The sequence below is a fragment of the Phragmites australis genome, chromosome 21, assembly GCF_958298935.1.
Source record: "Phragmites australis chromosome 21, lpPhrAust1.1, whole genome shotgun sequence".
Classification (NCBI taxonomy): domain Eukaryota; kingdom Viridiplantae; phylum Streptophyta; class Magnoliopsida; order Poales; family Poaceae; genus Phragmites; species Phragmites australis.
Genome location: NC_084941.1, coordinates 4113977 through 4130019, shown reverse-complemented (window position 1 = coordinate 4130019; position 16043 = coordinate 4113977). Strand labels below are relative to the sequence as shown.

Sequence of the window (16043 nt, the reverse complement as noted above, 5' to 3'; positions counted from 1 at the left end):
AGTGCAAAAAGAAAACGATCTCCACATCGCTCCCTGTACATTCCATTCAAAAGCTTGACCCCGTCGTATTACAGTTGTCGTTTCGTGTTGATTATGTCGGTTATTACGCTGTTAGGGTCAGTTGACCTTGACAAGTTCCAAGTCGCTTACTGGTTTTTTCCATTAGTCTAGCATTTTCTTCAGTGTTATCCTATTTAAGAGGCCCCTGTGCGTGTGAAGCCATGTTCTCTTGTACTTGTGAGCATTCTTCCATACTGAGCATTATACCTCAAGGCACTCAATCCTCTCAATGGGTGAAGCTTTACTCTCAGCTTTTCTGCAAGTCCTTGTCCAGGCAATTGCAGATTTGGTGAAGAAGGAGCTGCAGTCTGGACATGGTCTTGAGAATGAGTGGAAAATTCTGCTTTCTAATGTGGAAATGATTCAAGCTGTTCTTAGAGAATCTGGCAATATACAGCTTTCTGGTGAACAGGAAGTATTGTTTGGTACGCTGAAAGATATCAGCTACGATGCAATGGAGGTTTTGGATGAGTACTCCTACGAAGTTCAACGACGTCAGGTGATCCATCTTGTCTCTCTGCGCAACAGCAAATTTATTTCTCCACTGAATCCTTGGCGTCAAAACTTCATGCGTGTTATGGCAAAGAAGATCAATGAAATAGCTGAAAGAACTCAAAGTATTGCAGGAATGCGTTCCTTACAAGTAGATGTCCATGGCCATATAGGCCAACACTACGAAGGCAGCAGGCTCCATCAGAGCAGCTCTCTTCCCCCAACTTCTGTTTATGGTAGACATAATGATCAGGAGAACATTGTAAATATGCTTCTTTGGTCTGATTTGAAGCCCAAGGATGCTGTCTTGCCAATTCAGGGGGAAGCTTATATCGGGAAGACAGCAGTTACTCAGCTAGTCTTCAACGACGAGCGTGTATCAATGTACTTTGAGCTGAAGCTGTGGGTTCATGTGTCACATGAGTTCAGTATAGAAAGGATAACTGCATCTATCATTGAATCCATAGAAGGCAGTCCGTTTCTTTCTGACAACCTGAACACCCTCCAGATGCACCTAGAAAAGCTGTTGCGAGGAAGAAGATACCTCCTTGTCCTAGATGACTATTGGAGAGAGAGCTGGCATGACTGGGAGAAGCTCAAACTTCCATTGCTCAATGGTGCTGTGGGAAGCAAGATCATAGTGACAACGAGGAGTGCGGTAGTTGCTCAAGATATTGGCACGTTAGATTCATATCACTTGAAAGGGCTGGAACAGGAGGACTGCTGGTTATTATTCTGCCAATATGCATATGATTCTGGGGATTTCGATGACAGGTACTTTTAGATTGTAGCTACAAGTTTTTATATTAACTTTTATTAGAAGTACTTAAAATAGGGCACCCAATTTCTTTGCTGAACTGCTTGTTGATTGTTGCAATAGTCCAGATGAAAATTTACTGTAGTAAATTGAAAAAAGTTCTGCTTCAGTATTCCTCTTTAAAATGTACAAATCTTAAAGCAAGTGATTATTAAGATTAAAGGGCGGATTTGTATTAATTGTAACTGGCTCTACTGCCTTGATCATTTTTTCATAAAAACAAGTTTTATTAACTCTTATCATTCATTGGGGATACAACCAAAAAAGAGTTTACTCTCTGCCTCTACTAGGAGCAAACCTAAGAAAGGTTATAGGTGTACGTATGTACACCCAAATTTTTAGGGGAAAAAATCATTCTATATCATATTGATCGAACTCGGCAACTCCTATCTCTATTAGCCTAACACGCAACACAGAGAATGTGGCCCAAGACGCTGCCTAGCCCAACTCCGAATCCATTGATCGAACTGTGGCTGGCCAACACACAAGCACGAACCAAGATGGAGATTGACGGTGCGAGCGCGGCGAGCGGTGCGACAGTGAGCGGCGTGGGCCTCGGCGCTGCGTGCTGCTGCCCCTCGTGAGCGGCGACGGTGGCGCAAGTGCGAGCGCAGCGGCGGGCGGCGCAAGTGCGACCGCGACGGTGGGCGGCGTGGGCCTCGGTGCCGCGGGCTGCGGCCCCTCATGCGTGATGACGGCGGGTGGCGCAGGCCACGGCCCTGCGTGCACGACGACGACGGGCGATGCGGCGACGGCTGGCGGCGTGAGCGTGGCGACGACGAGTGGCGCAATACTGTTTTCTTAAATGCTCTCGGCTTGTCTCGCTGAATATGCAATTTGTACAGAATATGCAATTCGACAGCGGATTGCTTGTTTTAATTTCGAAACTGATTTCTTGAATGCTGCGTTGTGGCCACCGGGGTCGCGGGGGCGGCAGAGCGTGGCCGTGGCGTCATAGGCGATGGCTCTAGCGCTACTGCCGCTCCAGGTTTGTTTATACTAGAAATAATGTGATTGTGTGTATCAATTGGACTAAGTTTGCAGGGGAGTTATCTTAGCTTTTCTGATTAGTTTGTGTGCATCGATTGGAATAAGTTTGCAATAAGTTATGTGACTACCAGACTGTGTGCATCAATGTGGCAAGAATGGATAGGATAGAGTTCATAGAGTATATCATAGCCTCGTTTATGGGATCAACGGTGTTGATAAAAACATCAAATCTTGGGAGATTAGAGTTACCTTAGATGTTTTCATTATTATGAACAGTCTAAACCTTGAATTTTGACATTGTTTGATATTTACGGTTATCGAAAAAATAGCTATATATAATATCATATGTACACCCAAATTCAAAACACTGGGCCCGTCACTGGCCTCTCCATAGCCAAGATACACACAGCAAGACTGTCTTGATCATGTGAGATCTAAAATCATTAATTTGCCCTTATCCCTGTTTGTTGAAACACCAATTCCTAGATCGAAACAAACCAGATCTATATCGTTGATCCCATGTAAACTCTCTTTTAAATTCTGTTCGTTTGTTCATATTTGGGCTTGGTCGAGGATGAATTTCTCTGCACCGCACCCATGCATGGGGGCAGCAACCGATCAGGCGTTCTCCTCCGCCTGAATTCAAGAAGACACCGAGCATGGATTTCTCTCATGGAAGCGCAACGTGGTTCACTGCATGTATGATTCATTGCTCGGGGCCAAGAGTATGGCGTTAATTTCATTTTTGAGATGAGTATAATTGGAAGATTTTGATCAGGGCAAGGCTAGGAAAATCCGAACCAAGTAATTAGTTTAGAGAGTACAGAAGCGAAACCCATTTGAAAATATTGTAGTACTATGATTTTATACTGCAACTTTCTGAATGAGTTAACACACAAAATGTCTGATGATCAAATCTTTAGTTTCATCTGCAGAAAAATGTAGACTCAACTTTTCATAACTTTATACTCGTTACTTATGCATATTATTGTTTACTATTAATGCTATACTTTTCAAGATGTTATACTTGTTTATTAATGTTTACTACTTTTGCCTCAAGCATTTTCTATATCCCGTGCAACATTAAACTTCATTCAAGTGCTGCAACAATGGTTGTTTTTGCAGATTGAAGGATGAAATTCTACAGAAGTGCAAAGGAGTACCGTTCATAGCAGCCAGTTTAGGTCATCGACTGCACCAAGAGAACGACAGAAGCAAGTGGGCAGCTATTCTGCGAGAGGAGAACTGGGATTCCAGTACTGGTGATTTCATTAGAGCACTTCGACTGAGCTATGCACAACTACACTCCCATCTCAAGCCTTGTTTCGTATACAGCTCCATTATACCACAGAAGTTCCAATTTGAGGAGGAATGGCTCATCAAGCTCTGGATGGCTCAGGGTCTCATTCAACCTAATCCTATGTCCAGGGATACAATTGAGGACACTGGTAGATCTTACTTCAGATCTTTAGTTGGCCAATCCTTTTTCCAGCGAGCACATGTTGACCCCACTGGAGAACGACACAGGTACAGCTTGTCTGAAATGATGCACGATCTTGCTCTACATGTCTCAGGTGCAGACTGTAAATGTTATATGATGGAAAGACCTTACGACCTTCCAGTGAAAGTCAGGCATCTAACAGTAGTCTTCAACAAGGTTGCCAGTCAAGACATGTTTGAGGTGATCTCCTGTGGCGAGTTCTTGCACACATTTATAGTTTTGGGTGGCTCTGAGGATATTGTACTAAGGATCCCTGATGACATTGGGGAGATATTTACAAGGCTACGAACCTTAGATTTAAGTAATTTTGGTGTAACTCATCTGCCTGAATCGATTGGAAAAATGAAACATCTTCGGTGTCTCCAGCTTCAAGGCACCAAGATAAGACAGTTACCCGAGTCAATCTGTCGTCTTTACAATCTTCAAACACTGGGCCTCAGAAATTGTTATGATCTTGAAGAGTTGCCACGTAAAATAAAGAATCTTTGCAAGCTAAGGCATATTGATCTGGTAATGACCCGTGATCCCAACCACAATGTCTGCAGCTTGAGGTGTATGCCCAAGGATATAGGGTTGTTGACTGATCTTCAAACCCTGTCAAAATTCTCTCTAAGTGTCCACCCTCATGGAGGCGGTATAGAAGAGTTGGCTGATTTGAACAATCTCCGAGGGGAACTTCTCATTTCAAATCTGCATCTTGTTAAGGATGTGCATGAAGCTGCACAAGCACAATTGGCTTCCAAGCAGTTCCTCCAAAAGCTGGAGCTTTCATGGAGCAACAACAGCGAACAAGATAAGAAGTTTGCTTTCACGAAGTTATTGCAAAAGCATGAGCTTCCATGTAGCAGCAGCAACAACGAACATGCTGAGCAAATATTAGAACACCTAAAGGCACCCACCACCATTAAGGAGCTTACCCTCTCAGGTTACACAGGCATGGTATGCCCTAGTTGGCTTGGTTCTGCAGACTACACGAATCTAGTCACTGTGAGCCTCCGTGATTTCAAGAGCTGCAGTGTTCTTCCTCCCCTTGGGCTGTTACTTCATTTGGAAAATCTCCACCTTAAAGGTTGGGATAGGTTGACCTCCATGAACTGCGGCGAATTTTGTGGTAGCAGTTTTGAGGAGAATAATGGACTACACAAAGCTAGTTTCCAATCTCTGAAGAGTCTGCATTTGGAGAGGCTGGACAGACTGCAGCGTTGGGATGGGGATGACAGATGTGCTTTTCCTAGTCTTCTTGAGCTTGTTCTCGAGAATTGCGGCATGCTGGAACAAGTGACCCACAGTCTCCCTTCACTGACAAAGATAACAGTGGAAGGGTCACGGGATTTTTGTGGCCTTCGGAAGTTCCCTTCTCTGAAGTACGTGAATGTAAATGCAAGTGGTGAGTGGATTTGGGGATCATGGGGATCCCTTTCTTCTCCTATATCCATCACCCTCTGCAAATTGCCGACAATTCTCTTCCCCGCAGGGTTAGGATGGTCCCATACATCTTTGCAACGCCTTGAGATCAGCCACTGCGAGCAACTGGTGTCCATACCTGAGGATTGGCCACCATGTAATCTGAGGCACTTCTCGTTAAGGCATTGCCCTCAGCTTCAGGAACTGCCAAGGGGCATTCAACACCTGCGAGCATTGGAAGACATGGAGATTATTGCTTGTGGGCAGCTTACTCATCTCCCGGAGATGAGTGGCCTTATTTCACTTGTCCGACTGGAGATTGCAGACTGTGGTTCGATTCAGTCATTGCCAAATACAGGCTTGCCTCGCTCAATGCAGTTCTTAAGCATTAACAAATGCCCTCAGCTTGCGCGGTCTTGCATGAACGCAGGAAGTGTAGATCAAGTCATGATCAGGAACATCTTTTCAGTGTGGATTAACGAACGTGAAGTGTCCACTTCTGCTGAATGCTGATGAGCCCGGTTTCGTTATCCTGGCAAAGCTCCAGAGATATAAAAAATGTACAATGCATTATGTTCTTTCTTTTCCTGCTGTACTTGCTTCATACATTCCAAACATACTGTTTTACTTGTTATCCTGGTGCTGCTACCTTCTGTTTTTTAGGTCGGCATTAGAAATTCGTGAAGCTAGAGCTGAAGATACATTAAAGATATTTATATGAGCCATTTTGTATTTATTTTAGACTAAAAACTGATACTTATATTTTAACATGCAACCTCAGAATCTGAGGTAGAGCTTGAGGCCCCTGCCAAACAAAACAGGGTGTTCATATTGTGACGGACTGCATCGTCCAGTCGGCCAGCGCGGGGCATTGCTAGGAGGTTTGGGTTGGATTGGACGGGTGTGGTGCCCACGGGTCGCGATTATTGCCCAACTGCTCGCCGCGCGCCGAGGCGGTCACGAGTCATGACCGCATCAGAAGAGCAGGTGCAAGGGCTCGAACCTGCTCTCAGGAGGGCCAGCGTCACGGGCGCGCGCGCATGCGGGACGGCGGGACTCGGCAGATCAGACGGATGCCTGTGGCGTCGCGCCCGTGCCGATTGCCAAAACCGCCGGCCCTGGCGCCGGGCGCACGCGCGACGCGAGGTAACGTCGCGCACGCGGCGGCAAAACCGTTGGCGCTTGCGCTCGGCGGAGGCAGGAGAGGCCCCACCAATACGCACGGGAGACTGCTCGTGAGACCGAGCGCCGAACCTTCCAATAGCGACGTGGCAGCGTGAACCAACTACGGCAAGGAGGTGGGGGGGACTCGCTAAGCGAAGATAAAGGGTGTCGCGCCGCGAAGAAACCCCCCGTGCACTCCCTACTCACCGAGCAGGCGAGCACACTGCACTGCACCGCACTTGCTTGAGGCTCGCGGGAGCCAACCGTCACGCCGCCACAAAAGCTACCGACGGTTGTGTCTCGTGTGGCACGACGACCAGGACGCACGCTCGACGGATGGCTCGAGAGCCCGTCGTAAACTGAACGAGAACTCTGAAGAAAACGAATCAAGGTCGACGAATCAAGGTCGCTTGTGAGACAGATAGAGGCCCCCAGTATATGTACTTTAAAAATTCGTCTTCTATAATATTATTATAGTATCTGTAACACTATTATATTATTTTTTATTTTTTTATCTGTCATCGCTACCATATTTTCTATTTTCTATTATTTTTTATCTCTTTAGACCTATAATCATTTTTTTTCACTCTGTCGCACAATGATACGACGTTCTCTCGTTTGCCACAAGTTTAGGGACGTCTCCCTCCTCACCGTTTCACTGTAGAATCGATATGGACTCCGCTATCGCTGTTTTGCAGGGTGATATCGAGCGGCATCCAATATAGATGCCTCTTCGGTGTTGGATGTCAACTCTGCTGAAGTTGGCCTAAGTAAAAATTCCACTAGCCTTGCCCTCACAGGCGTATGAGACCATTTATTTTGTATTGAGATTTGTGTTAAAAAGTTACGAGAAAAAAATTATACGAGAATTTGTATACATACCATCACTTTATATGTATTTTTCATCTATAATATCAGCTGTGTCAATGACATATGAGGTCTAGTCTTATATATCAGTAACATAAGCTAGTGATATAGATAAAAAAGTATATCTAAAGTGATGGTTTAAATTAAATTATTCTAAAATTATATAATAGGTAACAGAATTTAAAAAATAAATAAATATTATATAACAGATGGACAAAAGATAAAGCGTGTGTCGACGCCCGCACCCGGTTGCCTTTCCCGCACCCTCCGTTACGGAGACGGAGGCGCGCAGGAAAGACAGAGAAAAGAGGGGGGACGACGCTAAAAATCCCCTTAGTTTTCCCAATCTCTCCCAGTCGCCGAGCCTCCCACCACAGGCGGCGGCGGCGGCGAGGAATAGCCTGACCGAGTACCGCGGATAGGCAGGCAGCCATGGGCGGGCACGGCGGGCTGAACATCCTTCCGCAGAAGCGGTGGAACGTCTACAACTTCGACAACCGCGAGAAGGTCCGCAACGACGAGGCCGCCGCCGCCCGTGAGGAACAGCTCCAGCGCGAGTCTGACCGCCGACGCGAGTCCGACCTCCGTCTCGCTGCGCTCCGCCGCAACCGTGGCCTCCAGTCCGACTCGCCCTCTGCCGCTCCCCCGCCCCCTGACCCTCCCGCCAGCGCCGGGCCCGCTGCGGATCCGGCGGACGCCCCCTCGTCTGCTGCCGCCTCCGACGGCGACCACATCAACCTCTTCTCTGGCGAGTCCGACTTCGCCGCGCTTGCCTCGCTTAACGGGGGGAGGGGCGCGGCGCGGGAGCGGGAGCCTGAAGCGAACCCTAAGACCAACCCTAAGAAGCGGAAGAAGGAGGAGGAGGTCAGGGCGGTGGGGCCCGACGAGGAGAAGTACAGGCTGGGCTACGGGCTCGCCGGGAAGGGCGTGGCGGCGCCGTGGTACATGTCGAGCCCTGCCGCCGCGTCTGCGGCGGCAGCGGCGAAGGATGGGAGGGGCAGAGATGCAGGGGAAGGGAGCGGGGGGAAGAGGAGTGGGGGGAAGAAGAGCATCGAGGAGCTGAGAGAGGAGAGGAGGAAGAGGGAGGCCAAGGAAAAGGAGCGCGAGCGCGCCCTGCTTGCAACTGCGGGGAGGAATGAGAGGCAAGCGGATCGGAGCCGCCCGTCGAGGTAGTGTAATGGTGGAAGATTGGTTCCGTTGATTTTTCAGCTTTGCATTTTGGCTGCGGTTGTATGATCGCAGCTGTCTTTATGTTTCTTCGATGCAGGAGGGCACGATGATGCAAGAATTCTCATGGTGTAATGTGCAGGATTTGCAAAGAATGTTCGGTGAAGGTAAGAAATTGCAGTGAGCCAGTGCTCGACTAGTTTTGAAATGAAACTAGTTTTATTCAATGCATTTCACAATTTAAGGGACAATATGGCTGTCTGATTGGTATTGACTCTCAAGTTCTTCTCACTTATTGTATTTGAGCAGTGCGTGTATGACTGTATGCGAATAGATTTATGACATGCAATTACTCTGCATTGCTTATTTGCTTTGATCCTGTGGCATCAGAGCCCGTTTGGATCCCTGGTTTATTGGTATTGACTCTCAAGTTGTTCTCACTTATTGTTTTGCTGCTGCTCTTGACAGCTTGTAATCATGTTGGATGATGTTTCTAAAAAGTTGTTATTCCGTAAAGCTTTATATTTGCTTCCTCCTTTTATTTGTGGTATTGTGCGCCCGTTTGGTCTTTCGTTTTATGGAAGCTACCAGGTTTTTTTGTGTTATGGCAATTAACCAACGATATTCTAGAAGTGTTCAATTTAGGAAGAGGGTATGGGCTCCAAGGCCCAGATTCCAGAATATGTATTGGTTCATGATATTCCTGAAAACAAAGCATGTTGTTAGTGATGGCGGATTTTCAACAATATCTTCTAGTTCTTAGTTGAAAATTTACGCTTGGGTGGGGGTGATTTGGTTCTGTATTGTGGTTTGTAAAATATTAAACATCTTGTGCTTACAATGATATGCTCACATGTCATCCCTTGGTGGTTGGCGCTAAAACTTCACTGGGTTTTTCGGATGAAGGCTTCCTGCCACTTGAATTGTCAGCTGAACTATTTAACAATGTTTGCACATCTACTATAGTTCTTTTTCATAATTGGCTTGTTCGTGTGACTGATCTTTCTCTTTTCTCAGAAAAGGAGTCAGGGAACTGAAGATAGCCTTACTAGCTTATCCAAGGAGATTGCAGAGGATACATGTGACAGTTACGCTGTTCAGTCGCTAAGGACAGCTTAAGAGCAGTTCAAGAACATATGGATCAGTAACAATTAGTTTGTGTGATTTGTCAGAAATCGTTTTTCTTTGTGGGAATTTTTTTTTTCTGTAATTTGTAAAACACACTCTGCCTACTGCACTAAGAATCTTACATTGCACTTCTTCGTTTGCTTGTAAAGTTTATGTACATGTTTGTGGAATATTCTGAAATCTTATCGAATCAGATAACTTCAACTTGCACGCTACTGTACGTGGCATCCTAAAACTAATGTAAAACCTGTGTTGTATTCTACTGCCGTGATCGTTGTTATCTGCACTAGTTACTCGCTGCCATTGGCACGTAAAAGAGCCATGATGCAACCAGGAAACCAGCTTCAAGATTTTTTGTCAAAACTGAAGGGTACCATGGATCTAGCGCCAGTTAGCTGACCCGTCTTTTAGTAAGCTGCTTCCTTCTGATTCTAACATGCCAGCATATGCAGTTATTCGGACAGGATCGATCTCGTTTGTTCGCGAAATGGTCATACTTAAAGTTGACACAAGCAATCCACAGTTTATACGAAAATTTGAAAGGGATGGTTACAGCAATCATGCACCACACGAGCAATCGCTTTCCAGTGATCAGTTAAAATACATCATGGATCAAACTAGATGCCATTACACAAGACACTCTTTGTCAACTGGGCACTTGCACAGCTCTGTAGCATTGGCTGCTGGATAGCGAATCTAAGAATCACACGATGTCACCTTTTATTTACCGTAGGAATTACCCGAATAGACTATGAAATTCTCATTTCTTTACAAGATAACCTAGAATGATACTAAGCATTCCAACAACTAGTACGAGTACCAGTGAGAAGCCTTCTTGCCGTTTATTGACTTCACGCCTTACAAGCTCCTGCATGTCAGAGCGACAAACATAAACATCTTCCAGTGAGTTCAAAAAAATGAACATGGTAGTTAAAGATATAAGAATTCAGCTGATCATTTCTTCCGCAAAGAGACATTGACTAAATTTACAGCCTTTTAAGATTAACTATTTGCTTAATTGTTGAGATGAAACCTGACGTGAAATGCTGAAAAACATTTACCTCCTTTAGCATAGAATTTTTATTTCAGTTACAGAAAATCAGCTAAAATTATCCTTATATGCATTAGTTAAGATTGTTCATTACCTCGTGAACATTCACAGGTCCAATTCTAATTGTAGGAGTTATGAACTTAGGTTCAAGGATTTTTTAGATAGTAACTTACTCCCATTTTCAGCTACATTCTCGAAAAGTTAAATGCCCTTGGATATTTGCGTTGGAACTGTGAGACCCCAACAAGTGTTCAGTGCATATCAATAAGTGCAATGGTTAATCATCTAGACTGGTTCCTTGTTTGTGTTCAAGTCCAACTTTATGATACTTAAGCGAGTAAATCCTACATGTTGATATATACATGGTGCCCCTCAATGAATTCCTTACCAAGGAAAGTAATAGTTGAACAAATTACAGTAATTAATGGTTGTATAGAGCTGCCGACGTGCAACTTGAAGCCCCTTCAAAGGGACCCCCTAGGAGACTGGCTATGTATACATTGTATTTGTACAGGAACATGCATTGGTATGTTCATGTTAATGATATTTTAATCAAAAGGAGAGAATTGTAGTTAAGTACAACAGCTTGCTACTAAGGGCGCCAATGTTACCCATGAAAAAGCACATGATTTCAACCTAATACTCCCTTTGATCCAAAATATAAGTCGTTTAAAACAGGGACAGTCTTCAAGGTGACACTTTGACTAAAATTTTTTATGAATATATGGTATTTCAAATAAAAAGGACTATATTATGAAATATTTTTCTTGATGAATCCAATAACATCAATCTATGTAATTATTTATATATTGATGGTCAAAGTTGAAAAGTTTGACCAACAGGAATCCTGAAACGACTTATATTTTGGATCGGAGTGAGGATCGGAGTGAGTACTCACCAACTCTTCGCGAAGCTTTCTATTTTGCTCAAGTGCAGAATTCTTTTCCTCGGTCAGTTTTGCAACTAAAGCTGACAGCTGGAATGAGAAAAACAAGCAAGTGTATATTCAGCTCAGAAACAACAATTACACGAGAAATGCCAAATATACTAAATTTACATCAAACAAGTAACTGATTTCTGGAACAATCACTAGTAAAATACTCAAAAGTCAAAACACACTAAACTAAAAGAGCATCACGTTATCAATATCAGTTGTATGATTTGTATCCAATTACAAATATAGTGAGCATGAAATGACATTAAGCTCTCAACAAACAACCCCAATTATATTTAAGCAAATTAACTAGAGTAACAACAGAAACATTGGTAAGTGGCTACCTATACGCAATGAAAACTTGCATGTAGATAATTCCAATAGAAATCAACTAAATATCATTCATAAAGCATTGCCCGCAAGACTTACTATTCCAACACCCCCCCCCCTCCTGTTTGTAGGCACCAACAATTCAAAGAGAAAAGAAGAATGGATGAATAGAATCAGTAAGGACCATAATGGATTTCTCGTTTGTAACCTTCCCTTTTGTCAAATGAGCATTCTACCAAGCCATATGGAAAAGCTTCCAGTATTCCACAGTCCACACAGAACATGAACTCACCTGGTGGGATTGTTCAGCAGGTCCCGCATAAGTTTTTGTTTCCTACCATTTCACATGAGGTAGATCGAACCAACATTTTAAGAATCATTGCACAAAATATAAACTGCAAAACAAAGAATATACATATATTACGTACCACAGCATGTTCTGGTGCCTTCAGGAATTCCTCGCTCTTCACAATTCGACCAACAGGTGATCCCACCTCCTGGAAACGCATTAAACAAATTATCGATTCATTTCCTTAGAAACTCACGGCAACGTAAAATCCGATATCAAAAAACATTCAGCACGCTTACTGTCCCCAGCTCAGCTGATCTCAACGACACAGAGCCACTCGACAGCTCTGACGTACTCCTCCCATTATCCACAATCCGCTGCATAGGCACTAAAATTCGCTCCAAACCATCATGCTCCTCTGCAATCTCTGATGGTGGTTCAGGTGGCATCACATAAGTAACCTTCAACTTCACCTCCTCAACCACATTACCCCCTTCTTTCATGAACTAGGCAGCAGGCACCAATTCACATATTCAGTACCAACCCGATAGCCATAAATAAAACGAAACAATACACCCCAGTACTACCATTTGAGAGGTTATGTCCTTCGCTGAGTCACTGACAACCACGCTCTGCACCAAGAACTTGTCCTTGCACTGCAAATCCGGAGGAGCCACCGTCTGCGCTTGCATCGTGACTGCGGGAGAACAGAATGCATCGAAATCTTGAAAGTTCTCCATCAAAGCTAACAAAAGAAAATGCTTCTAAGTTGAGCCGTTTCTTGAACTCTGGCTGGTCCAGTAACAGCAACACGTTACCTACAACTGTGCAGCAGGATCGCGGCAGCACAACGCCACTGTTGGGACGCACGCAGTACTTCCTGGGGCTCGTCGTCTTGACCTACTACCCACACAAATCACGAGGGCGCCAAGAAAAGCATAAGAGAATAAAGAATTCCTCATGAAGCTACACCCAATTTCATAACGAAATCCCCTAGGGTTTTGCACCCCAATAAACAGGTGAACCACCTTAAAAGCGACGGTGCTGTCGGTCCTGTTGGTGAGCCGCAGGGGGCAGGAGATCTGCTTGTCGAGCACAACTGCGCGTGTCAAGAAATCGCGAAAGAATCAGCTGAAATTTTCAGGAAACCCCGGGGAAATTCTGAAATAAGAGTATGGTGGTGAGGGGAGCCGGGGCGAGGGGCCGGGTAGCTTACATGGGAACTGGAGCTCCGCGGGGTCGACGTCGAGGAGGTCGCAAGAGGCAGCCATGGCTGCCGCTGCTGCTGTCGCGGGAGGTGGGGGAGAAGCGGTGGGAAAAGGGGGCTTTTGGAGGCCAGGCGCTGGGGCCGTGCTTTGGCTGAAAAAAATATATATATATTTTTGGAGGTTTTATGTTTGGTTTGGCTTTTCTTTTGTGAAAACTGAAAAGATGGATTCATCTTGTGATAGGGATGTTTCTGATTTTTCGACGGAGGAATTGCCAAGTTAATTCAGGTTTTAATTGTTTAGTGATAACCAATTGAGTTCATGGTATGTATGCAAAGATTTTCCTACCAATAAGAACGACACTCGGAATTTGGGATAAGGAGCTGAATATTTTGGGGAGCACAATTATGTTTTATAAGACGAACAAATAATCTTAATAATAAGAATTTTCTCAAATAGAAAAAGGTACAATGCTAAATTTTCTTTCGTGAGGGGAAAGGCCTACTTACCTTATGTCCGTACTTAGGACTGGAAATATTTGTTTGTGCAAATAATGAGCCATTGTGAAATATCTGTCACTAAGGAGAAGCCGTCCAACTAAATATCTCCTTTTATAAGAATGTAAGATATTTTTTATTTTAAAAAATTATTAAAAATAAATTTTGACCGTTAATTTTTTATAATGTATTATAAGTTACTATAAAATCAACATCATATCAAAAGTACTTTAAAATATAAATCTATTAAAACAAATTTTGTATATTAAATATGTATATAATTTGACTAATTGTTGATCAAAACTTATAAAGTTTGATTTTTTGAAACAAAATATGCCTTACATTTATAAACGGAGGGAGTGGTATGCAAGTAAGTGAGGTACAAAGTTTTGCTATTTTTGACAAATCTTAGTAGTTTTTGTGTTTTGTAAGCTCTGATTCCGTATTTCCACTTTAGTTTTGTTGGATTTAGTTTCATATCAAAAGTTGATGATGGAGGATCACGACTTAAAAGGTGGAGGGACCTTCACCTATCAGGCTAATCTTTTAGGTTGAGTTAGCTCAAGACCTTAGTCGTGGCTCCGATTAGGCCCATGTGTTTAACATGCCCATTAAGATATGAGCTGGGGTGCTAACTCATGGGTATAACGAGCTAGGCTATGTTGTTGTGCATCCTAATAAGTGGTATTAGAGTCTAAGATCGATAAATTTATATCACCTCCAGGGTCGTATGGTTACGGGTGAGCCCGAAAAGTCTCCATATTGTTTGTAGGGCCGACCCTGTGGGGAGGTCCAGCAGGGCGACCGCCTCAGGCCCCTAAAACCCAGGGCCCCCAAATGTATCAGCAGTTTGTGTATATATTGATTTTATTTTTTGGTCCAGCCTAAAACAATTAAGGAATCCACCCTGTGCTGAACTCATCCAATCCAAAAGGCAAAAGGTAGCCAAGTTTGGCCGTCTGGGCGTCTTTTGGCAGGAGGCGCCGATCCCCATGTGACTCCACGACTCTTCGACTACTCAACGCCTCAGCAGCCTTCTTGGTGCGACGGTGCGTCAGTGCTCCCAGTGATGGCTAACCGTGCCATAGATTCGCTGTGACTCTTCGACAGTGCTCGACGCCTCGGCTGCTCCCACGCCTTTTGGTCCCACGCTTCGCCTGCTCCATGTGACAGCTCACGGCAGCTAGCCGCATCGTAGATTCACCGTTCGTGCCGTTTGCACCCGTCCGGTCCCTTTGGTCCCTCCTACGGTCCTACTATGCGCTCTCAGAGGTTAGAGCTTTGAAAGTCCCATGTTTTTGTTATTATTTATTTGTCTGTAGTTGTAGATCAGTAGATGCAATCATGCAACCGCTAATGCAATTTTTTAATTATAGATCAGTAGATGCAACCAGGTTTTTATTCTTTGTTTATTCTCCATGACGGCTAAGCTCTCTGTCTGTTGACTGCTGACTTAATCGGTGAGACGATAACTCACCTTAGTCGTCTAATTGGTGATCCTTTTAGTATTTCAACCGCTAATACAATTTTTTTTAATTTTCAGCACATTCTTGAAGCTTGTCTTCTAGAAAGCATGCATCTGGTAGGGGGGAAAGGGAAAAAAAGAAAACAAGTAGATGAGTTGATAGAATCAAAGAAATGAGCCATTGACAAATTTGTTATGAGCAATTCAAGAAACCCAAATGAGTTGACGATAGTTGCTATGAAGGAACAAACTAATGAGAATTTAGAAGACCAAGGCCCTACAAAAGAAAATATTGACAACAATGGGGATGATAACAACGTGAGTGATCATGAGCATATATTTAATTTATCTGCTAGTGTTGATGAACAACCGGTTTTTCCTATGGATATCTATGATCCTAGAAATTAGGGTAATCTTGATAACAAAGTAAGGGATGTATTAGTTGAGAAGGGGTCTATAAGAGAAGAAAATCTTAAATTCCCTTTAGATGGTAACTCAAGACATTTTTTTATACTTATTATTCCAGAATAATGAGCAATGGAGAGATACATGGCAGAAAATAGTTGGTTTATTCTAAGCATGTTGATAAAGTGTTTTGCTTTTGTTGTAAGATTTTCAAATCTAACATAGAAAGAGTTCATTCGGAGATAATGGATTTAGAGATTGGAAACATCTCAGC

General features: G+C 43.8%; 3 protein-coding genes across 4 annotated transcripts; 2 read left to right on the top strand and 1 right to left on the bottom strand.

Moving 5' to 3' along the window:
* Positions 1–247: 247 nt before the first annotated feature.
* On the top strand, positions 248–6000 carry LOC133904041 (putative disease resistance protein RGA3). The gene is made up of 2 exons (XM_062345524.1): positions 248–1326; positions 3485–6000. Exons 1-2 carry the CDS (start codon positions 290–292, stop codon positions 5775–5777), a joined length of 3330 nt encoding a protein of 1109 aa, XP_062201508.1. The 5' UTR covers positions 248–289; the 3' UTR covers positions 5778–6000.
* Positions 6001–7541: 1541 nt separating this feature from the next.
* Positions 7542–9805, top strand: LOC133903293 (uncharacterized). Its single transcript, XM_062344600.1, has 3 exons — positions 7542–8464; positions 8563–8629; positions 9480–9805. Exons 1-2 carry the CDS (start codon positions 7728–7730, stop codon positions 8573–8575), a joined length of 750 nt encoding a protein of 249 aa, XP_062200584.1. The 5' UTR covers positions 7542–7727; the 3' UTR covers positions 8576–8629; positions 9480–9805.
* A 334-nt stretch (positions 9806–10139) lies between these two features.
* Positions 10140–13549, bottom strand: LOC133903292 (vesicle-associated protein 1-2-like). 2 transcript variants are annotated; one of them, XM_062344597.1, is made up of 9 exons: positions 13411–13549; positions 13223–13293; positions 13013–13094; positions 12782–12891; positions 12494–12700; positions 12334–12402; positions 12198–12239; positions 11540–11617; positions 10140–10458 (listed from the first exon to the last, which is right to left on the bottom strand). In XM_062344597.1, exons 1-9 carry the CDS (start codon positions 13463–13465, stop codon positions 10351–10353), a joined length of 822 nt encoding a protein of 273 aa, XP_062200581.1. In that variant the 5' UTR covers positions 13466–13549; the 3' UTR covers positions 10140–10350. The 2 variants fall into 2 exon arrangements, with proteins under 2 accessions (XP_062200581.1, XP_062200582.1); XM_062344598.1 differs by lacking the exon at positions 12198–12239.
* Positions 13550–16043: the final 2494 nt, after the last annotated feature.